The following is a 24,824-nucleotide window of genomic DNA, read 5'->3' on the forward strand; positions in this document are numbered from 1 at the left end:
TTACAGTTGAATGCAAATACACAAAACTCCACAGCCTTCCTCCTCCCCACCCCACTCGTACTTGGGACAAATGATTTTATCCCCTATTCTATGGGCTCTCTCTAACTGAAATGGACTAGATTTGGAAACCGAAAACATTTTCCCGAACACACACACACGTACGTTCACGGTTTCTAGCTCCACAGACCTTTCAGTAATTACAGAGCAGCAAATTTAAAGATACAGCAGTGTAATATTTTTAAGAAACAGGAATTACCCTAGCAAAAAAAAAAAGTGCCTTTCCAGTAAAAATACTCTTTAAAAGGTGTACTTTACTGTTGGCATTTCCCAGTCACCATTTCAAACTCCACGTAGTGGGTAGAAAGAGGAGGGTGGACACCAAGTCGCTGGGATACAGTCCAGCTTTAGTGGATACATGCTGCTAGCCAGGGGTTCTCATAAATTTTGCATTAGTTCATAGAGTGGAAATTCCTCCCATTATTCCATTCACATGGAGCTAGAAACTTACCGGGCTCAAGGGTGACTTCTGTCCCCTCGGTGTCTGCTGCAGACTCCGCAGCAGGATGTTCCTCGGGTGCATCAAACAGAATTTGCTGCTGATCCTGTTCCAAAGCCTGCTCTGCGGCCGGTTTCAGCAACAGAGGGACTTCAGGCTACTAGCTTGGCACCTGCTGCTGTCTTCCATAAGTCTGCATGCTGGATTCTGGGTTCATCAGGGCACCATCCCGGCTGAACAGGTCATCGTGCTCCACAGGTGGCTCTATCCTGGGTGCAGTGCCCAGCATCTGGTAAAACTCCACATAAAACAGGCACGGTGTTGGTGAGTTGCATGAGGTCAGTTCTGGTTCTTGGTCCTCCGACACTCACTCTTGAGCCACTTAATTTGCTTCCCCAGACAGGTCACCAGTGTGGTAAATTTGCAAAGCTGCCAGCTTCTTCACTATTTGCTGATATACATAGTATTTCTGGTAATCCTACTCAAGTCCACAGTTTTGCTGACCTCACATCAGAGATTAATCTGGCTGTACTCCCGTGACCATGATGCAGCACGCTTAACAAAAAACTTTTTCTGGTTGGTCAGTACTGCAAACACAGAAGGCTCTCTGATGCTGTGTTTGCAGCTCAGTGGTCAGAAGACAAAGAAAGAGTTAACACTGACTCACTCAGCATCTGCTGTATGACCAAGGGGGTGGCTTTCATTTTCACTTGAGTCAAATGGAGATTCTTGGGATAGAAAGGAAAAAGGAAGTTGGCCCATAGGATCATGGGATACCTTTGGCGAACTCTCAGGACCCAGGTCAAGTGGAACTGCATCTACACTGCAAAGCAATAGGGATTGAACCCTGGGTCCCAGCTTCACTCAGGCTCGAACCTTCTACCCACAGAAAATCCAGGACTCCAGCTCCAAGCCCAAATCCAAGAGGTGTGTGTGTAGCTGGAAGGGCAATTTGGGCTCAAGCCTGAATCTGAACTTGGGCTTACACTGTAGTGCAGACATACCTTGAGAAGCAGAGAGTCAAGGCACTGGGCTGCAGCAGCCCTCCATGAAAGCTTTTGTCAATTTCACAGGTAAAAAGTGCAACTGACGAGGCCTTCCCGGAGGGCAGCTGTCATTTCAATTTTCACAATGAAAAAACCAATTTTTTTTGTGCAAAACTAAAATTTTTCCATGGAAAATTCCCATTTTACAAAAAAGACATGTTTTATCAGAAAATCATTTGGATGGACATTTTTCATCCAGCTCCGAACAGGAATTTTGGTAAGCACAATGTAATTACCAAGATGGAATTTGGACAGGACAGACTAACAACTCTGCTTTAACATCAGCAACTGGTCAGTACCTTGGCTTTGAATGTCCACATAAGACTGCATCTCTAGCAGCTCAGTGCCCCCCCAGATACTAGGTTTGAACATGGTTTCAGTACCAACTCAAAGGGAAGAGTCTAAATCACCAGCACAACCTCTTACAGTTTAGACTCGAATTTTCTACCTCCATCAAATGATTAGAAGCTTCAGACATCTCTACTTGAATACAAATGTGTTGGAATTTGGGGTTCTGTCAATGCTGTAGCAACCCATCTTATGAAACCTGTGGCAGCAGATGGCCTTAGATCCAAAGGGGGCCTAAGATCCAGTCTGTAGTTTCTAGGCTATTTCAGTTGATGCAGGGCAGACTAAATGTATGCCAAGTATCCCATAATTGCACTTCATATGTCTATTTGCATAATCACAGTGCTATTGCAGATGCAAAGTAAACAGAGTAGGAGGATACACCATGGTTGAACTCTTTAGACATATGCAGTCCCTACAGAGACAGTACATTCCCTAGCCATGTCTGGTTGGGAAACCCCCCCGAAGCCCCCTAACTCTGTTTCCTAGAGATGGTATTTTCCCTGCTTAGGGTGAGCTTTTGCATTTCTGCTTTGCAGTTGCAGATACTTGTTGTGCTGCTGTTTAACTTTAACACAGTGCATATGAATGCTTGGTGATTACAAAGACTAAAACACAATAAGGATTTTTATTATTTATGGGATGGATTGCAGTGGTCCAGAGCCCAGTCAAGATCACTAGATCAGAGAGGACGAGAGAGAAACAGGATCATATTAAGAGACAAAGGTGCACTTGAGAGGTTTGACTCCTGGCACCTCTTCAAATGTACAATTAGTCCAGGAAACAAATCAAGGAAAAAAGAAAAAATAAACTTAGAGGGGCATGAAGAAAATAAGAAGCAAGGAACATTGTCTCATCGTTCACCGCTATATCTCAACAAGTGGAGTAATCACAACTCAGAAGACATTGCACTAATTTCAGTATCCCCTTTTAATGTCAGTGGTCCTTCAACATGGCCCAAATTCATCCATGACAAAGCAAGAATAACCATACTGAAACATGGATCACTGCAAGTTAAAAGTAAAAGTTTTCTAAGTCACAATGGAGCAGGTTTATAGAAGAAAATAATAAGAAAATTGAAAAATGTTCAACTACCAGAATATATGAGCCAGTGTTAAGAGGATGTAGCGTTCTACTTTTGTTGCAAATTATTTGGTGTTGGTCAGCGTAGTCTCTCGGTGGTGGTGGTTTTCAGGAAGGCAATATAACCACAAACCTCTCGAAACTCATGAGAAAAACCATGTTCAATCGGATATACAGAAAAGAAGAGAGAGTTGGAACCATAACCGAAAATTGAATCTGCAATTGACCAGAATTCACAATCATTCCTCAAAACTAAAAGACAACACTTGCAACGTGTACTTAAAAGAATTGTGGCCATTGTTCTTCACTTAACTTACCAGAACCTAGCATTTTGTGGATCCATGGAAAAACTTAATGAGAGTGGAAATGGAAACTTTTTAGGCCAAGTTCAATTACTGGCTAAATTTGTGCCTGTGATGAAGGAACACAAGATGGTTCTTTACTAAAGAAGACAGACACCAATACATAGCCCTGCAATACAATATCATTTTGAAGTTATTTCAAAAGATAACATACAATTAGCAACATCAACAAGATGAAGTATTACTCCATTATTTTGGATTGCACATCTGTTATCAGTCACAAGGAACAAGTGTCGGATATTAACATACCTCAAAATGACAAAGAGACAGAAGTCAAGATTGAAGAGCAATTCCCATCATTTCTGAATGTAGAGGAAACTACCAAAAAGGCTCTGTCAGATGAGATACTTTAAGAGAGTTACCCAGACATATGACATGACATTGGATAACTGCAAGGGACAGGGATATGATAATGGAGCTAACATGAGGACTGTATCAAGGGTGCAAGCTCATTTAACTTAAAAGAACAAAAAGGCATTTTTTGTGCCTGGCAGAGAGCAAAAGTGGAAATATCAAAGTTTTGCAGTTTCAGACAGAGTGTGCGAAGAGTACTACTGAATTTGAAAGAAATGACCAAAGATAATAGGGTATATATGCAAAAGCCAGATCACTGGCAGATAAACTCCCCTCATTTCAGTTCAGTCTCACTTGTGGCTTGTAAAAGTTTACTGCTTAAAATTAAAATTGCAAAAATAGAGCTCAATGCTTGGACTTGATGAAGTCAGCAAATCAATTTAAGTGACTCGGACAAACACAGAATTATCATGAAAATGGATTTGAAGAGGTGTTAATTGCTAAAAATGTCAGTACCTGCAGAACGAGCTGAAACGTAAGTCTACAGTAAATTGCAAAGCTACAAAGCAGAGGATCAAGTCACTGGCAATGCAGAAGAGAGATTTAAATTTGACTTCTTCAATATTGCTATGGACACTGCTCTCATGAAGCTGGGACAACATTTTTAAATTTTTGTGAGAACACGTGAACATGTTTGGATTCCGGCGTAATATGAGAAACATATTTCAACAAACTTTTCTCCATCCAGCATGTTAGAAAAATTGCTTAGTAACCTGAAATCAACTCTGACAAGTTCTGATGGCTGTACTGTGAATACAGACAGGTATAACCTGGTACATAACTCCAGAGTCTTTCTGGTGTTTTGCCAATGCACTTGAGACACTTCAATTCCAGAAGCAGTTTGTCCACGCTGTACCCAAACACGCGTATTGCTCTGCAGGTGTTTCTCACAGCTCCAATATCTGCGGCACCGGCAGAAAGAAGTTTCTTAAAACTTAAGTCAATAAAAACTTATTTGAGGTCTACCATGCTGAAGAACCTTTAGTAGGACAGATTACATTGTCCATAGAAAGTAACATTTGCAAGACACTGGACTTCAAGGACATGACATAGAAGAATTCATCAATAGAGCACTCCATTACTCAGCATAAACAAGGTAAGAAAAATACATACATTTTTCCAGCAGTTATCCACTGACAAAAGTAAAATGCAACAGGCTTTTTTTTTTTAATTTGTTTAGCTTCGAAGGTAGACTCAGTCAACTACTAGTTGGGAATTTCTATAGGTCATTAAAGTATTTTCATACTTCTATTAAATTGGTAATAGAATATTATTAATGGAAAGGGGGTCCCCTCAGTTCTCTTCCAGGTAGCCTCCAAATTCCTTGTGATGGCACTGTTGGGGTAGGATATTGGATTTTTTTGGCAAAAATACACACTCCCTTGGCCTACTGCTACTATTAAAAAACAGCCAACACCTGACAGTGACTTATGTATAGCCTACTCAAATCAAAAGTGTGTTCTTGTGATCCTATTTATCTTAGGCACTTATATGGCCATACAAGCATAGTATCCAAACACCTCAGAATCATTAATGTATTCATCTTTCCCCGGTGACGAAAAATAATTATTACCCCATATTACACATGGAAACTGAAGAATAAGAACTAGGTGATTTGCCCAGGCACCCTGTGGCAGACAAGGGAATTGGATCCACGTCTCCCAAGTTCCAGGTTACCGCTCTAGTCACTGGACCATCCATCTTCTCTGGCTCTACAGCGGAAAGTAAACTACATCAACTGATGATAGATTAAAGGGAATAGCAAAAAGTAAAATTTCAGCTCTTAAGAAAAATAATTTCAGCCAAAAGGAAAAAAATTAATACACAATGTATACATACAAACTATTAAACGCAGTGGTAACAGTGTTTAAGGAAACAATTTCTATAATACACCAAAGAACACAACTGTAAGGATGTAAAAAATACTCTAAAAACCTTACCAGCAAAAAGACCTGATTAGCTAAATATTTCATACAAAAATATTTCTTTTACTATAATTAAACCATTCACATGAATTTTTCTGTAAATCCAATATCTTACTGATTAATATATTTGCTGAGCTCAGAAAATACACTGAGAGCTATACATATATTTATAAGATCTTCGCCAAAGATGTTACAATTTAATTCAAATATAAAAGACAGAGTTCAAACTTGTAATACCCAGAAAACAGTGAAAACTTATAGCTGTGAAAATGTGTAAGAGATCATTATTGAAAGGCTTCAATGACAGAATACATTTGAAGAATTAAAACGGAAAAAGGCAAGTAATTTGGCACACCAGAAAAGAGTTAATTCCAAGAACAAGAGGCAGCATGATAGAATATGCAAAGGAGAGAAACAGTGGCTACCAAGAGGGCTTTAGAAGTGAAAATTGTTTGAAGCATGGGTAAGTAGGAACTGATCACACTCCTCTCTGAATCCCTCCAACTTGCTTCCTTTCATCTTCTGCATCAGAAGTTGAAGCTTCAAACTCTTCCCCTACAAAGTCCTATAAAACTCACATGCCTATAATTAACTGGGTCATCCCATTTACCCTTTAACAATTTGCATGTCATAGAATCAGAAGTGGAAGGGACCTCGAGAGGTCATCTAGTCCAGTACTCTGCACTTGTGGCAGGACTAATTATCTAGACCATTCCTGACAGGTGTTTGTCTAACCTGTGCTTAAAAGTCTCCAATGATGGAGATTCCACAGCCTCCCCAGGCAATTTATTCCAGTGCTTAACCACCCTGACATTTAGGAAGTTTTTCCTAATGTCCAACCTAAACCTCCCTTGCTGCAATTTAAGCCCACTGCTTCTTGTCCTAGCCTCAGAGGTTAAGAAAAACAATTTGCTTCCTCCTCCTTGTAACAGCCTTTTACATGCTTGAAAACTGTTATGTCCCCTCTCAGTCTTCTTTTTCCCAAACTAAACAAACCCAATTTTTTCAATCTTCCCTCAGAGGTCATGTTTCCTAGACCTTTAATCATTTTTCAGAGTAGCAGCCATGTTAGTCTGTATTCGCAAAAAGGAGTATTTGTGGCACCTTAGAGACTACAAATTTGAGCATAAGCTTTCATGAGCTCACTTCATCGGATGCATGTAGTTAACGAAAGCTTATGCTCAAATAAATTTGTAGTCTCTAAGGTGCTACAAGTACTCCTTTTCTTTTAATCATTTTTGTTACTCTCCTCTGAACTCTCTCCAATTTGTCCACATCCTTCCTGAAATGTGGCGCCCAGAACGGGACACAATACTCCAATTGAGGCCTAATCAGAGCAGAGTAGAGCAGAAGAATTACTTCTCATGTCTTGCTTACAATACTCCTGCTCATACATCCCAGAATGATGTTCGCCTTCTCTCTCCCCCCGCCACCCCGCGTTTCACTGTTTACTCATATTTAGCTTGTGGTCCACTATGACCCACAGATCCCTTTCCGCAGTACTCCTTCCTAGGCAGTCATTTCTCATTATGTATGTGTGCAACTGATTGTTCCTTCCTAAATACTTCGTTCATCACCTGTCTTTCAGTCTTTTGGAACTTCCCCAGTGCTCCAAGACTGGACAGAAGAACAAATGAATATAAACTGGCCATCAGGAAGTTTAGACTTAAAATTTGATGAAAGTTTCTAACCATCAGAGGAGTGAAGTTCTGGAACAGCCTTCCAAGGGGAGCAGTGGGGGCAAAAGACATATCTGGCTTCAAGACTAAGCTTGATAAGTTTATGGAGGGGATGGTATGATGGGATAGCCTAATTTTGGCAATTAATTGACCTTTGACTATTAGTGGTAAATATGCCCAATGGCCTGTGATGGGATGTTAGATGGGGTGGGATCTGAGTTACTACAGAGAATTCTTTCCTGGGTGTCTGGCTGGTGAATCTTGCCCACATGCTCAGGGTTTAGCTGATCACCATATCTGGGGTCAGGAAGGAATTTTCCTCCAGGGCAGATTGGCAGACACCCTGGGAGTCTTTTGCCTTCCTCTGCAGCATGGGGCACGGGTCACTTGCTGGAGGATTCTCTGCACTCTGAAGTCTTTAAACCATGATTTGAGGACTTCAATAGCTCAGACATAGGTTAAGGGGTTGTTACAGGAGTGGGTAGGTGAGATTTCGTGGCCTGCGCTGTGCAGGAGGTCAGACTAGACTATCATGATGGTCCGTTCTGACCTTAAAATCTATGACTTACTGAAAATCAAAATTCATGGTCCAGTCATCTTCTTAGCTAAGCTGTTTTACAACTCTTGGATAAAAGTTATCTGCACCTACTAATTTAAAAATGTCTAACTAACAGCTGCTGTTTTAACATCCTCCAGCGATAACTAGTGGAATCGAAGGAATGTTATCACCATAGGATGAGACTATATTAACTGCTTTTTCCCCAAAGACAGAATAGATTTCCTTTATGAATACTTCTACTTTTTCTGCATTATTATTGATAATTCTACAATTTCCACATAGTAATGAACCAACACCATTGTCAGGATTCTTTTGTTCCTAATATATTTTAAAAGCTCTTTCTTATTGTCCTTAAATTCACAGGCTACAGATTTCTCTGCGTCCCTGTTGGCTTCCCTGATCAATTTTCTACAATTCCTAACTTCTCATTTGCATTAATTACTATCACCTTCATCTTTTTTCCTTTTTTTTTTTTAAAATCTAGTTTTCCATAGCTGCCTTCACTTCCATTTTAAACCAGGTTAGGTTTTTAACCAGTACAACCTTGTTCCTCAACTGTGGGAATGTAGCTTTTTCGGCATCTAGTAAGGGGTTCTAATTATCATTCACTAGATCTCTGCTCTTTTCCTCCTCCTCACTCCACCCTAGACTCCCTCCTAATATTTCCTTTTGTATCCTCCTCCCACATAACTCTGAATCTTCTTCCGTGTCATTCCTAGCATTTGAAACGATCATATTCTTATGCATTAAATGATTTTCCTCTCTAAATAAGAGAAAATAATTTTAGATTTTAAGAGTCATTTGTCTCATTGATACAAAATAAACCATTCTATTTGTTTTGGTTGTTTGTTTTTTTAAAATCCTCTGAGCAGGGAGTGTATCCTCATTTGTGTTTTGCACAGCAGCAAGCAGAATGTCAATACTTAATGACTCCTTGGTTTCACTGAAAGAAAAGGTATGTTGAACAACCCTATGACAGTTTTGTACTCTTACAAAATACTGTACATTTGATAGTCAATCAATTATCAGATGAGTACTGTACGAAGCAGCTTACCAGACAAAGAGTTGGCCAGGCTACCCCTCCGCAGTTTGCAATCATCTTGACTTAGCTGACGATGGAGTTTAGTTTTCCCAGTAGATGAAATGATGTCAGGGTTACTGAGCTTTCTGCAGCGTAATGGAGTGGATTCTGTTACCATGTCCTGGGGGAGGGAAACACAAACAAAAGTCTGTAAGAACCAACTAAATAGGTTTCAGAAAACAGACAATTTGTCTAGAAACTAATCACAGAAATGTAGGGATGGAAGTGATCATCTACCTATCCCCCACAACTGAGGCAAGTCCAAGTAAACCTAGGACCATCCTTGACAAGTGTTGTCTAAGATGTTCTGAAAAACCTCCAATGGTGAGGATTACACAATCTCTTTCGGTAACCTATTTATCTATTCTTATAGTTAGAAAGCTTTTCCTAATATCTAATTTACATCTCCCTTGCTGCAGATTAAGCAGATTTCTTTTTGTCCTGCCCTCATTGGAGATGGAGAGGTTACCTACCTTATACAAAAAGAACGAGGAGCACTTGTGGCACCTTAGAGACTAAAATTTATCTGGGCATAAGCTTTTGTGGGCTAAAACCCACTTCATCAGAAGCACGGAGTTGAAAATACAGTAGGTAGGTAGATAGGTATACACACACAGAACATGAAAAGATGGGGGTTGCCATACCAACTCTAATGTGACAAATCAATTAAGGTGGGCTATTATCAGCAGGAGAAAAAAAACTTTTGTAGTGATAATCAGGATGGCCCATTTCAAACAGTTGACAAGAAGGTGCGAGTAACAGTAGGGGGAAAACTAGCATGAGGAAATAATGTCACACAAACTAAAAACTAAGTCCCACAATTTTGATCAATTTAAATCAAATCCACCCTGTGTATAATTTAGTGAATCTACTGTAAAACCCTACCAATTTGTCTCACAGCAGATGCAAGGTTGTGGAATTTACAGAAACAAGGTTCTTCGAAGTTTTCTTAAATTAAGTTTTCATAGTTAGATCTGCTCCACCCTCTTCTCACTCTCACCACTTCCTCTGCAAGTACTGGGAACTCATTTCCTAAAACACATATGGCCATTTTCCTGCTACCTAGGAGCTGCAGAGTTATCTATAATCAACATTTTCACACTATCAGATTCTACTTAATATAGTCTCAAAAAAATACCTACCTGTTACCTAGAACCAGTGATACTCAGACTGAGGCTCACGAGTCAAAAATGGCTTTTTAATGTGTCTCCTGCGGCTCTTTGCAGCACATGATATTAAAACACTGATTAATTATTAACCAATGTTATTAACCAATCAGGATGTGTTTACTATGGTATTAACCAATTGTAATTGATAAAATACTTGGTCAGTCATTTTGCTGGGAGAATAATTTTTATACACACACAAAATATTTCTTCCAGTCATACTATTTAAATATGACTATATAGTACTATAGTAAATCAAACAATGAATTCACACTACGGTGGCTCTTTTGAGTAATACTGATTGCTAATGTGGCTCCTGAACCACTGAGATCCAAGTATCACTGACCTAAATAGACAGTTATCTGACTGTGTATTTATCAGTGATCTAAGTTAAATAAATACATTTAGCATGTTTCTCATTCTGGATCAGGAAAGTATATAGAAGACCATACAAGAGAAAATAGCTTATTTTTCTGCAAAAAAGGGCCACATAGGTATCATTTTGCCTTTAAATAAATTCTTGTCAAGTAATCTTCACAGGTTTTGGGGTTTGTTTGCTTTTTGTGGGTTTTTTGTTTGGGGGGGTACTGTAATAAGACAAAGCCTGAGTTACATTTTAGTAATGTTGTCAGTAGTTTGAAATTCTTTAAATAAGACTAGCATGAATAAAATATATTTTTGTATAGATTTGGACATTTTTTTGCCCATGTGAGTACCCAGAAACAATAAAATAAAATATTTAATATATACCCTATCATCCTGCATATTTTCCCCCAGAACTGCAAGAAAACAAGGATACATCTACATGGAGTGGAAAAAGGAAGGAGGTATCTGGAAACTGTAGAGATGAGGCAAAATTAATGATTAGGCATTAATGATAAAAATTAAAGATGAGGCAACAGAGAACTGTCTTAAGTAAAAGAACTATAAATATATATACACATTCACCAGGGATTGCTCCCATTATCCCATAAGGTCTTCTCCAAGGTCTTCTTGCTAATACAAATGTTTTCTCCCCAAAAGTTCTGGCATAACATCTAAATAAAAAAAAAGTCCAGCTAAGGGCCATAAATAACCAGTAGCAAGTCTAAAGAATGTATCTAAGAGACATTTTTACTGAATAGGTGCGTGATATGTATAAAAATTGTTCTTAACTCGTTCTTAACTTAAATTCCTCTAGTGACTACATATTTAACCTTTTTAGATCTTACGTAATAAGCCCCGTTTGGGGAAATTGGGTTTCCCATCCCAACAGGAAAATTTAGATTGCTCCCTATTATGGGTTAAACCAAGACAGGTTCAGAACATTTTTCAGGTGTACTTTTCATTAATGCATAAGCATTGAAACTTGCTCTAAACAGGGCCAGCTCCAGGCACCAGCAAACCAAGCAGGTGCCTGGGGCAGCAAATGTAAAGGGGCGGTAGGACGTCGGGCTCTGGGGTAGCGATCCGCCCTCAGCGGCGGCAGTAAAAACGCTGGAGCCGGCCCTGGCTCTACAGATTATGCAGCTATTGAAAGATTCTACGGAAAAAGACCCCTATTCATGCATGCTAGATTTGCAGACATTTAAAAAAATAATTTAGATTTGTCTGTTTATTTCAATCAAGAATTTGAGTATATGATTATAAAAATTTCATAATGCAACATTCAGAGACAATGTGCTTTTAACTTTTACAATACTAACCTGCATTCTACCCAATTTAAAATATCACTGAGATCTATGTACACACTGTGTCAGTCAAACTCCTATGACAGACAGGGTTGATTTGTAAACAATAGAACAAGCTTTCAGAAGACTGTCAGTATAGTAATTTTGTTCAGCTGTCATTCAAGAATCAGAAAAGTGATATTAGGCATCTAAAAAGTTCTTCAATGAATCAAAGCAAGAATAGCAAAATTTTAATTCAGAATTCTATAATAAGAGGAATCAATAATAATATAGCCAGAAAGCTTAATTTGCCCCAGATTGGGATGTGTTAACTATATACAGAGGATGGAAAGATCTGCTATAGTCTCTCAGAATAATTAGGAGGGAACACCTCTGTGCAGTGAGACAAGAAATACTCAAGCCCTTTTAAATAGATCCCATCAGCCAACCACAGACTTGTAGAAGTCAGTCCAATACAGAGCACACATTGGGAAAGAAAGGAAATGGATGTCAAGAACATCCAAGGAACCAACTCCCACTTCTTTTACTGCCTGGTGTTCTGTAGGATTATAGGAATATGCCTGAGTGTCTGCTCCAACAGAAGATGTCTGGATATTTTATGAATGTTTAACAGACTTCTACGCTCTTTAAGAACCACGTCAAGTTGAAGAGAAACAGATTACAACTCAAAACAGTGATTTCATCCCTAATGGGACCACCATCCACAGAACTGAAAATGAACTTTTTTTAGAATGTTTAAATATATGGATGAGAAGCTCAGCTGCTGTAAATCGTGGCAAATCCAATGGAGCCATGCTGATTTATACCAGCTATCAGTCCCAATATCTCTTAATCAGAGGGGAAAAAAGAAATAAAGAGTAGATAAGTAATTTTTGTATGCTACTTGTGTAAGTTCTAGGAACCAGGAGAAAAGTATCCCAGAGAGCCAAGAGCAAAAGAACCTTATATATGAAAAGTACAAATTTAATCTTCCAGTTGCAGATCCTTGTCTCAAGTCAATATCATATACACACTCTTAACGAAAACTACGGGAGGTAGCTATTATATTAAACCTTGTATATATTTTAAAACTCAAAGTCAGTTAACTGCTTACTGATGGTGTGAAAAAACAAGGCTTGATAAAAAGAAATGAGATTGAATCACCACCACCAATCGGTTGACAAAATTAATTTTTTCCTTTGTATATACTCTTCCCCTCCCCCACTTCCACCCTATATTCCTCATCCCTTCACTACATTAATATTCTAAGTAGGTGTTCAATACAGTTTGAGATGGCTGGAACATTCATTCTTGACCAGTTAAAAATACAAACAGCAGTTATGCAGTCTTCCATTTTATATATTACCCTGTCTGCTAAAAATATGAAAAGTTTAAAAGATACCTTATACAAAACACCTTCACTGGAAGCCATATATGTAAATCTTGCAAAGCAAAACCTCTGCAAAAATATTATCTTTGTACTTCCACTAAAAACCACATCACAGATCATAGAATATCAGGGTTGGAAGGGACCTCAGGAGGTCATCTAGTCCAACCCCCTGCTCAAAGCAGAACCAATCCCCAAATAAATCATCCCAGCCAGGGATTTGTCAAGCGAGATCTTAAAAACTTCTAAGGACGGAGATTCCACCACCTCCCTAGGTAACGCATTCCAGTGTTTCACCACCCTCCTAGTGAAAAAGTTTTTCCTAATATCCAACCTAAACCTCCCCCACTGCAACTTGAGACCATTACTCCTCATTCGGTCATCCGTTACCACTGAGAACAGTCGAGATCCATCCTCTTTGGAACCCTCTTTCAGGTAGTTGAAAGCAGCTATCAAATCCCCCCTCATTCTTCTCTTCCACAGACTAAACAATCCCAGTTCCCTCAGCCTCTCCTCACAAGTCATGTGTTCCAGTCCCCTAATCATTTTTGTTGCCCTCTACTGGAGGTTTTCCAATTTTTCCACATCCTTCTTGTAGTGTGCCATGTATGTGGTGAACCCTGATGTCATTTGCTGGGCAAAGTTGAAAGCAGTTATATTTATGATCATAGAGATTATCAAACCCTCATTTATCTTCCATATACTTCTTTTTTTGTACTTCCTCTCCAGTTGCTGCAGATTTTCAAGATCTGTGTATTTAGACTTACTAAAACACAACCATCTAAAACTCCAAGCACATATGTTTTTATATAAATACACTGCAACAAATAAGACAATATGTAAAAAGCTAAAATTTCCATTTACAAATTTTTCAACCAGACTTCTCATCTTGCCAGATTCATTCAGTGATGCCCATAACTTAGATGTTCATTACATCAAAATACCTTCCATGATTGTTATGCTGTAACAAAGACAAGAATGTGGCATCACTAAAGGAGTCAGGCAAGCACAGAAAACTGATCATAAAAGAACGTTGCCGTTTTTAAAAAAAACTTAATAGTTTACATAGAGGTGAAAGAAAATTATATAATTTGATATGAGAAGTGAAGAGATAGATACTGTATCTTCTATATGGTAAAAAGAAAAGGAGTACTTGTGGCACCTTAGAGACTAACCAATTTATTTGAGCATAAGCTTTCGTGAGCTACTCCTTTTCTTTTTGCGAATACAGACTAACACGGCTGTTACTCTGAAACCTTCTATATGGTAGGTTTACTAAAGTGTAATGTTTTTAAAATTAGTTGGTAAACATTTAAAATTGCAACAGTATTTTTAATTTGCCAAGTATTTTTATTCTATTTACAAACAGTAAATTCCCCTATTACATCCGACAGGGATGAATAAAACAGAGTAAAATGCAGATCTTAATTTATGCCAATATAAATTCTAATGAATGCCTAAATGGAGTCAAACCACTTAAGAGTATAATTGGTAATGCAATTTCTTTTATAATATAAACTTCCTTACATACTGCTCTTAACTGAAGTATAAAACAACCAATGACAATTTAAGTAATCCAATTTACATAGGCAAACAACAATTTTAGTTACATACCAAGCTATAGGAGCTATAAAAATTTCCATGTTTAATTATACATAGAGTAGACATTATAAAGAGCAAACCCAAGGTCATGTTTCAACAACTGAAAGTTGGAACACACTGTCCTGACTGAGCAGAGATTTAAATCTCAGTCCAAAATAACCTAGGCAGTTATAGATCCGAGGCATGTGAATAATACAATGCATAAAAATGCATAGCTATATTTGGTTTGAATAAAATAATAATTGACTTAGGAGTGATGCAGAGTTCAATCTTCTTTAAAAACTGAGCTTCTCAAAGAAACTTCCTAAGTATTGTTAAGTTTGGAGCATTGTGATATAGTCTCAAAATAATAATTTCTGGAGGTCCATTTTGGAATTTAGTTCATAAAAATATCTTCAAGACTAAAAAGGGGCAAGAGGAGAGAAATCCATGCCCAGCTGCTGTTCCATTGCTTCTCTCAAATGATGCTGCCTACAAAAAAAGAAAAAGGTGATTGATGAACCAAACTTAGGTGTGGGGGAAGTAGATGTGTTAATAAGGCTTTTCCATCTTGACTTTCAATAATTTACTGATGGGCAGCAGACCATTAGGATATACTAACCAATTTTATAAAATAAAATGTATTTAATTTTATAAAATAAGATTCCACTGTGCAGGATGGACTGTAAAATCATAACAGTGTGTGACCCCAATTTAACAATACTAAATTGTTGTCCAGCACATATTGGTACTATAAATGGTAGCTAAATTAATCTTAGCTCAGTTTGGGTTGACAGTAAAAGTAGCCAAAGCAAGCTCCACAGGTTGAGCATACACAGGAGTCTTTCAGTCCATCATGGTAGGCATTGGACAAAAGGAGTAAGGAGTAAAGGAGTAAGTGGACAGTTCAAATATGCTTTTACCAATAAAATAGACAGAAAAGAACATGGGAACATTGGTAGGATGAAAACTTTTAGAAAAAAAGTGGCCTGTGAAGATCTAGGCTGTGATTTGTTTATCAGCCTGATGACAAGAAAGCAGAATTGATTTTTATCTGGTTTGGTGGAAGTGAGTAAGAAAAAACAATGAGGAGTCCTTGTGGCACCTTAGAGACTAACAAATTTATTTGGGCATAGCTTTCGGGGGCTAGAACCCAGCAGAAAAAAAGAGCATGCACCTTCCAACTCAGAATTCCAATTATTTGACAGCCAGTTTTTGTCTACATAAACCATCTGGAAACCACACACTTCCCATCCCAAGCCAGACAAGATTGTCAATACATGGCAAAAATTTTAAAACCACACTTATGAAGTCTTCTTGAGGTTAATTCAAGACTAGCGAATTCTCTGACACCTGGTCTACACTACAATGTTACGTCAACATAAGGCAACTTATGTCGACCTAACTCTAAGTGTCTACACTAAAATGTTGCTCCCGCCAATTTAAATTGCCTGCTACGCCGACTTCACTCCACCTCCGTGAGAGGCATAGCGCTTAGGTGGAAGTAGTTAGGTCAACACAGTGTCAATGTAGACACTTCGTTACTTACGTCTACTTTAGTGGCCTCCAGGAGGTGTCCCACAATGCCCTACCCTGACCATGGTGGTCACCATTTTGAACTCTGCTTCCCAGCAGCCAAATACAGTGGTATATACCCCCTTCCCTCTAAATCCCCACAAATTTTTGAAATTCCATTTCCTGTTTGATCAGCACGGAGAGCTCACCTAGCAACTGCCCAGCTGACCATGCTGACTACAGGCTGCAGCCTGGATTACACAGGAAGTGATGGATCTCCTGGGTCTACGGAAAGAAGAGGTTGTGCAGCCACAGCACCAATCCAGCTGTAGAAACATCAATATCTATGAGCAGATTGCTCGGGGCCTGGGGGAAAAGGGCTACAAGAGGGACCCACAGCAGTGCCACGTGAAAGCCAAGGAGCAGCAGCAGGTGTACCAGTTGCTCTAGTGCAGAGCTGTAGACATGCCACTTTTACAAAGAGCTACATGCCATCCTCAGCAGAGATCCCACCACTATCCCCAAGAGCCCCATGGATACTTCGGAGAAGTCAGAGTCACAGACCGCCAGAGTGAACAGCGAGGAGGTGGTGTTGGATAAGGAAGAGGATGAAGACAACTATGGGGGACAGGTGACCAGGGGATCCAGTGGCACAGAGAGCCAGGAATTGTTTTGGCTCCATAGCAGCCGAGCCAGTCCCTACACTGCAGCACAGGCGAGCATGATGCCGGGGAAGAAACCTCCCATGAGTATGCTGTTTGCTTTGATATTGCAGGGACACATCTGTTCATCTACTTTTTTAATCATGCTAGAAGAAGTAGTGAAATAACAACTAGAGGTAGAGTTGCTATCTGCTTCTCACTCCCCTGTAAACTTAGGCATAGGGGGTCCTGCAGAACAGTTTGTGTGTACAGAGATGTACCATGAATCCTCCATAGCAATCCTGAGGAAACTTTCCTCTTCCTCTTTCCTGGAGGTAGTCTGCAATCCTCTGCTGAAGGTTTCTGGGGAGGGCTGCCTTATTTCTTCCACCGCGGTAAGACACCTTCACATGTCACTCAGCAATTACTTCAGCAGACACCATTGCAGCATACAGGCTAGCAGCATACTGACCCGGTCTGCAGCTGGACGGATGCAGGAGCTGTTCTTTTCAGCCTCCATTACCCTCAAGACTGAGCCAGTATTCAATTCAATTGCCCTATCCACATATGCTACCCTCCTTACTATCCCAACTCACCCCCCTCCCCTGGGCCATATTCACCATGGCTGGGACTACTGCCATGCTCGATGAATCCCAAGAAGAAGTGAGAATGTAGCTGTTAGGATATAGATATTCAGGCCTGTCTGTAAAGGCCTATACTCTAAGAATTTAGGGGTATTCTTATCACTTAGCTAGTTATAGAGGTATAAAAGAAAGAATCAAAATCACTGTCTGCTGGTGTAAGGTCCTTCTCTAGTCACATTGAAAAAAGGTGCTATTGGGCTGTTAGGTATACAATCCTGTCCTGATAATGTCTATCGCCTCCAGAGAAAGGGAAGTGCCTAGAAAGATGTAAAAGGAAACTTAGTTTGATAACATCCTGTCTGGCAAGAACTCACTTATCAATAGCTAGGATATGAAATCCTCATTTCTTTGTTGTTCTATCACTGTAGTCCCCATTTCCCTATTGTTTGTCTGTATAATCTTGGTCTAGTTCTGTGATTGTTTCTATCTGCTGTATAATTAATTTGGCTGGGTGTAAACTAATTAAGGTGATGGGATATAATTGGTTAAATAATCATGTTACAGTATGTTAGGATTGGTTAGTTAAATTTCAGGAAAACGATTGGTTAAGGTATAGCTAAGCAGAACTCAAGTTTTACTACATAGTCTGCAGTCAGTCAGGAAGTGTGGGCGGGGGGAAATTGGAATCATGTTTTGCTAAGGGCAGGAATGGGAACAGGACACAGGTAAGGCTCTGTGGTGTCAGAGCGGGGAAGGGGGACACTAAGGAAGGAAACTGGAATCATGCTTGCTGGAAGTTCACCCCAATAAACATTGACTTGTTTGCACCTTTGGACTTCTGGGTAATGTTGCTCTCTGTTCATGCGAGAAGGATCAGGGAAGTAAGTGGGTGAAGGAATAAGCCCCTTAACAGTAGCGTTTGTAACTTGTGTGGATCAAGGGGTGAGAGTTTGGTATATCAAGTTTCCATTTATCTTGTGAATACACTCACAATAGTACCTCTATGCATTGTATCTTTTGTAGCTGGAAATGTGGCCTTCAGGGTCTCTCCATCCACACCAATCAAGCGGTTCAGACAGATTAGGAGAAGGAAGAGGACATGGGATGACATGTTCCAAAAGATCCTGCAAGCCTCTGGTGCTTTGGATATCGAGCACAGGACTTGGGGAATTGCTGTGGCAGACAGAATGAACAGAGAAGAACAGAGCACTGGAAAAGGATAGAGACGGGCAGAAGGAGATACTAGCACTTCTCAAGAGGCAAACAGACATGCTGGAGACTTGTCAACCTTCAAGTTTAACAGACCCATGCTTGCCTCCCTCTGCAGCCCATAGAGAACTGCATTCTGGAACCTCCCCACACACACACACACACAGACACCACGTGGCATCCAAGGATGCTACACTTCCCCTACCACTCCACCCCATGTGAAAGCACAGGCAATCATAGCCGCACATACACCAACCGTGTCTCTCACAGATCAGTGTATGCATTTATGAAACGGAAATGACCGTTCTGTCCCCTTGATTCTTTGCCCTGTATTTATAAAGTTTCATTCAGTTATAAATATGTCTGTTTGCATGGGTTTGCAATAAAACTCCATTTATGGAAACTTAAGTCATTTTATTAGTTCACAACATATGCTGGCTGGGCTAATATCATTCACATATAAAAGCAATAGGTGCATTTGCAATGTTATATGATGACACATACAGCACTCATTACAAGGTTCATATCGGGGTGCAAAAAAAAGTTAAATTTAAAAAACCACAATGCCAGGCAGCACACACTACAGCTACACATATTACTGTGGCTCACGATTAAAATGGTCTTTCAAAGCCTCCAGGAGCCATATAGCTCCTCATTGAGCTCTTCTTATAGCCCTGGTATCAGGCTGCTCAAAATCAGCAGAGCAGTCATTCCACCTCAACCCTCCAACCTGGCAGAATCTTTTCTCCCTTTGCTTCACAAATATTCTGAAGCACACAGCAGGCAGCTTTAACCATTAGGGTATTTTTCCCCCACTGAGGTCTAATCTCAACAGCACCAGTGGCCTTTCCAACGGCCAAAGGCACATTCAACTGTCATTCTGCACCTGCTGAGCATAGTTGAAAGTGTTCCTTGCTGCTGTCTAGGTGGCCAATGTATGGTTTCATGAACTACGGGAGTAACGAGTAGGGTGGGTCACCTAAGATTACCCCCAATGGTAATCCTCTCGTCTGGAAAGAAAGTCACTTCTTGCAGCTTTCTGAACAGGCCTGTACTCTTAAAGATGCGTGCATCATGCACCTTCCCTGACCATCCCAAGCTGATGTCGGTTAAATGACCTTGGTGATCCACCAGCACTTACAATATCATAGAAAAGTAGCCCTTTCTGTTGATATATTCTGTGGCAAGGTGGTCTGGTGCCAAAATAGGGATATGCATGCCATCTATTAGATTGCCCCACTGAAGTTTGGGAACCTCATTGCTGCAGAAGCATGCACTATGTCCTGCACATTGCCCAGGTCCAAGTCCTTCTTAGAAAGACGCAATTAATGGCCCTGCACACTTGCATCATAGTAACTCCTATGGTGGATTTCTGAACTCCAAACTGAATCCCAACTGATTGGTAGCAATTTGGTGTTGCAAGCTTCCACACAGCCATCACCACTTACTTTTCCACTGTCAGTGCAGCTCTCATTTTGGTGTCACTGCGTTGGAGGGCTGGGGCAAACTCTGTACACATATCCAGCAACGTGGCCTTGCACATTCAAAAGTTCTGAACCCACTGCTCATCATCCCATACCTGTATAACGATTCAATCCAATCAGTCAGTGCTTTTTCTCGGGCCCAGAACCAGCGCTCCATCATCTGTAGCTGCTAGGGGAATGCCAGCAACAACCTGGAGTTGTTTCTTTCTATGTCCCACAGCAAGCTAGCCTCCAAGGAATCATCATGTTTCCTGCAGCTCCTCTGGTAGTTTTGCAAAGACTTCAGGATCGGGCACACTGTGCTCACAATGCTCATCACAACAGTGCAGAGCTGTGCAGGACCCATGCTTCTCACACAGATGGCACACATGCAGGTTTGCAGGGCTTTTGAGAAGTGACGCAAAACATTATGGAATGCAGATAAAATTACGGGATGGAGAAAACTGCATCAAGGGACATTAAACTAAGTTCCCAGTAACCCCTGCGTGACACGTTTGCCCCCATGAGACTTTGCAAATCCTTCTCAAAACAGTGTGCTAGATGGTGGCAAGCTGCACAGTGGGATAGCAACCCACAGTGCACTGCTCTCTGCATCATGTAAGTGCTGCAAGTGAGGACACACACCACCAACACAAGAAGCGTAGCGTGGACATGCAAAAGCGATTTAATTACTGCAGCGGCTATACGTTGACCTAACTAAGGTTGACTTAATTTTGTAGTGTAGACTTGCCCTGAAGTTTACCAGAAGAGCTACCAGTAATTTAGTAAGTTCTTCCTTTGCATTTATAACCAGATGATAATGATATAGTTGCAAGTGAAACTGGCAAACACCACTGCAACTAAAATGAAAGGACAAACTAGAAACATGGCAGCTGGCAGCCTCTGGAAATCTGACAAGCTTTCCTTGGCAGAAGTCACCAAAATATCAGAATTGTCAGTAAACTACAAAAGAGCAATTACTCAACACTCTTAGCAGCACTTATACTGCAAAAGGACAAAATTTCCATAGTCTGGCACAAAATTTCAAATCACTGAGGAATCTGCATACTTCAGTTCCATCCCAAAGAAAGGACACTTCAGACATTTCAGGGATAAACAGTATATTACTTGCCCTTTGCCTGACTACACAAATGAAATTCCCAACTGTCAGATTTCTTAAGTTCAGTAGAAACAAACCCAAATCAGAAGGCCTCAGAAGAAACGCCTGATACACTATCTCTACGATTCTGGAAAAGGAGTTCCCAATCTGCAGCAGAAATCAAGGGGTAGGCCACCACACAAATCCAGGATCGGAGCCAAGAGAAACCTACATATCTCTGACAGGCGGCAGAGAGTGTGCTGAACAATGGGGCTGACTTTCAGGTATACACTCGCCACTCTGACTTTGTACAGCTCTGAATAAAATCCATCTGAGACAATAAAACATGCTAACCGATACCCATCCCAAATAAATCATTGTGTCTAAATATGCACGAATGTCACATTTTGCCATACTTTCCCTTCTGAACAGTTTATATCAGTTACATAGTACATCCACAATGTTATTAAAAAAAGAGCTAATACTTTTCTCCTGTATTTTTTCCAAACTTCTAGCACTGGCCATAACATTTGGTGTAGGTTTTGATAACTGAATTAACTTTTAAAAGCATTCTTCCCCTGATTAAAATCCAATTTGTCACACAATTTATTAGAGAGTATTCCAATTTTGTAGATTTTATTTCAGAGACAAACTGAAGTGTTTGTTTAAATAAATAATATTAAAAAGCCCACTTCTGTGATCAAAAATTTCCTTGTGATGGCTTTTCAGTGGCTTATATAAAATAAGTTGGGAGTCTCAGTCCAGCTCACATCACAAAAGACATCTGCACAATTGGCACCTTTGCTGGCACTCTCAGCAAAGAGGTAAAGGATAGAATGAGCAAAGAGATGACTTTCCTTTACCGCAGTCCCTCCACAGCAAGGTTGAAACCCACTGTCAAAAGGATGTCCATGCTGTATGGTATCTGGTAACTTTGGCTCATCTGGCAACTTTCACCTGCATAGCAAATTCTCCCCGTTTTAAAATGAAAAGATGGCAATAGTAGAAAAATTGAGAAATCTGGTCACTTGTGCTTAGATTTCAAGGTAAAACACACTTTATTAATACCCAATATATAAGAAAAATGAAGTCAAGATGTTCTGAAAACTACTGATGTTCCCTTTGTAACTGTCAAAGTGAAATAATTCATCAACAAACAGCAATGCATTTCTCTTTATTACACATTACTCTGCCATCAGGACAGCGTTCAACTGTGTATTAAAGAGTTTAGCATTTCACTTGCCTTTGTTACTCTAGATAATGCTCCTGCTTAAAAGTCTATTTGAAAATTAGAGTTTACTGACCACAGATCTATTTTGACCAGGTGTATGTTACAGAATTGAACAATAAACTGAAAGAAGATTGTATTTTCCAAGAGGAGTAGTGGGAGCAAGCCACCTGATTAGTTTTAAGATGGCGCTTGATAAATTTGTGAAAGGGATTATATGACATGGTTGCCTTCAACAGCAGAGGACTAGACTTCACCCAGGAGGCCCATTTCCAGCCTTGTGTCCTGTGTTCCTATAAGCATTGTGAAGCTTAAATATTTCTCAAGTAAGCCAAGATCATGCACAGTAATGAGTTATAGAAATGTCAATTAACACGCTTTAATGTGTGTCATCATCATGCAGACAATATTCTGTTAACTGTAGGAGAGACAGATTTGAATATATTTCCATTACAGTATTAATAGGACTAATTAATTTACATAGCTTTATATCAGTATATATGTTCTCCACAAATGAAATACTCCAAAAGTTGCTTCAGGGGAACACCTTGCCTATAACCAATTAAGTTTCCAGGTAAGGTATCCTTTTAATCCTTATACCACTACACTGACCAACCATTTTCACTAACCGACACCAAATCAAATACCTCTCCAGCATGTACAGTAACATTCCTAAATTCAGCACAGTCACACTATATTCATCAGCAAAAACAGACCTGCTCAACATCTTCGCACCAGTGAACTGTGTCATGTGTACATCAGAAAACTAATGGCAAGTGCTTGCATTGCTATGCAAGAAAGTAAGCTGGAGAGGGAAAAAAATAAAGCTCATGTGTCTAATATCACCACATAATATTTTTTCTATACCTTACGTAAAAATCAGCACATCAGTCTGACCTGATGAGTTCACTGGCTCGCTGTTGCTCATCAGCAAAACAGATGCAGCTTTACCCAACTTTTATAATAGAGTAGTTTTATCCAAGGATGAAAATCATGGCCTCAGTTCAACAAGGTACCTACTCACATCTAAATTTAAGCATATGAGTCCCATTCCAGTCTTCTCTTCCTATTATGTTCTGCAAATGTTTTAAAGTTAAATTCACTGGCAGAAGTTAGTACAAAGAGAAAAGGGAAATCTCAAGATATCCCTTCCTGTATTTCTAAAGCAGAATAGGTTTAAAAGGAGAAAATAAAGTCCCTAATTTAACTGAATGAAGAGATGGCAACTTTGTTTAACTGTTTAAATTACTGAAGGACAATCTGTTCTGACCTCTGTCCTAAGAAGTTGGAAATCAATTCGAGTCCAAAAGAAGATAGTCTGAAGGATTGCCGAGCCATATTAGGACACGGTCTGTCAGTACAAGAGTTTTCATCCTTGATAAAGGTGAAAAAGTTCAGACTAAAATATTCCTAGAAATCTCTTCACTGGATTCTCCAAATAATTTAGATTCACTGTGTTAATATATTTATTCTTTTTCTAAAGACGTTCGGTGCACCTAATCCATCTGTTAAATAAATATATTTTGGGATTTATGGGGGCCATAACTAAGGAGCAGACATCACTTATAAGAACCAAGAAAACTTCCCACTTCATTTCATCTGAATTAGTCCATTCCACATATCATTTATGTTTATTTGTGACTGGACTTTCAAGGAGTATCAAGAGTAAGAAATACTCTAGGCAAGACGAATCTCTTAACAGAGCTCAAGAGTCTAACAAACTTGCTTGGATTAAGGCTTCTTTAGCTTAGACGTTTCACTTAGGACTCTCTTTCCTGATGAGCGAGAAATGAAAAATTTGAGGAAAAGCTCTAATTGACTTGGCAGCAAGGACAAGAGCTGCTGCAAAGGAAAGAGGGCAATAATCCTACAAACTGCAATTAGACTCCAGCATCCTAATGAGCAGGAATACTAGTTTTCCCATAATAAAAAATCAAATTCTTCATTAAAAAAACATTTTTCTGCAATTAAAATGAAACACTGAACTTTAGTTTCCCTAGCCACAATATATATAGAATCATAGAAACACAGAACTGGAAGGGACCTCGAGAGGTCATCTACTCCAGTCTCCTGCACTCAAGGCAGGACTAAGTATTGTCTAGACCATCTCTGACAGGTATTTGTCCAACCAGCTCTTAAAAACCCCCAATGATGGAGATTCCACAACCTCCCTGGGCAATTTATTCCAGTGCTTAACCATCCTGACAGTTAAGAAGTTTTTCCTAACATACAACCTAAACTGCCCTTGCTGCAATTTAAGCCCACTGTTTCTTGTCCTAGCCTCAGAAGTTAACAATTTTTCTCCCTCCTCCTTGTAAGAACCTTTTATGTACTTGAAATCTGTTATGTCCCCTCTCAGACTTCTCTTC

General features: G+C 39.7%; 1 protein-coding gene and 1 long non-coding RNA gene across 7 annotated transcripts in view; both read right to left on the minus strand.

Moving 5' to 3' along the window:
• MAST2 (microtubule associated serine/threonine kinase 2) overlaps positions 1-24,824 on the minus strand; it is a 389,497-nt gene that overhangs the window by 350,735 nt on the left and 13,938 nt on the right. For 5 of the 6 annotated variants that reach the window (XM_077824259.1, XM_077824258.1, XM_077824257.1 and 2 more), the window contains exon 2: positions 8,907-9,054. In XM_077824259.1, the coding sequence (XP_077680385.1) occupies positions 8,907-9,054 (148 nt within the window). Of the gene's footprint in view, positions 1-5,262; positions 5,398-8,906; positions 9,055-24,824 lie in introns of those variants that run through there. The other variant, XM_077824260.1, reaches the window with a different exon arrangement.
• Positions 14,465-18,626, minus strand: LOC144268921 (uncharacterized). Its single transcript, XR_013346866.1, has 2 exons — positions 18,456-18,626; positions 14,465-15,208 (listed from the first exon to the last, which is right to left on the minus strand). It is a non-coding gene; the product is annotated as an uncharacterized LOC144268921 (long non-coding RNA).

This window comes from Eretmochelys imbricata, chromosome 8 (assembly GCF_965152235.1).
Source record: "Eretmochelys imbricata isolate rEreImb1 chromosome 8, rEreImb1.hap1, whole genome shotgun sequence".
In the NCBI taxonomy this organism is placed as follows: domain Eukaryota; kingdom Metazoa; phylum Chordata; order Testudines; family Cheloniidae; genus Eretmochelys; species Eretmochelys imbricata.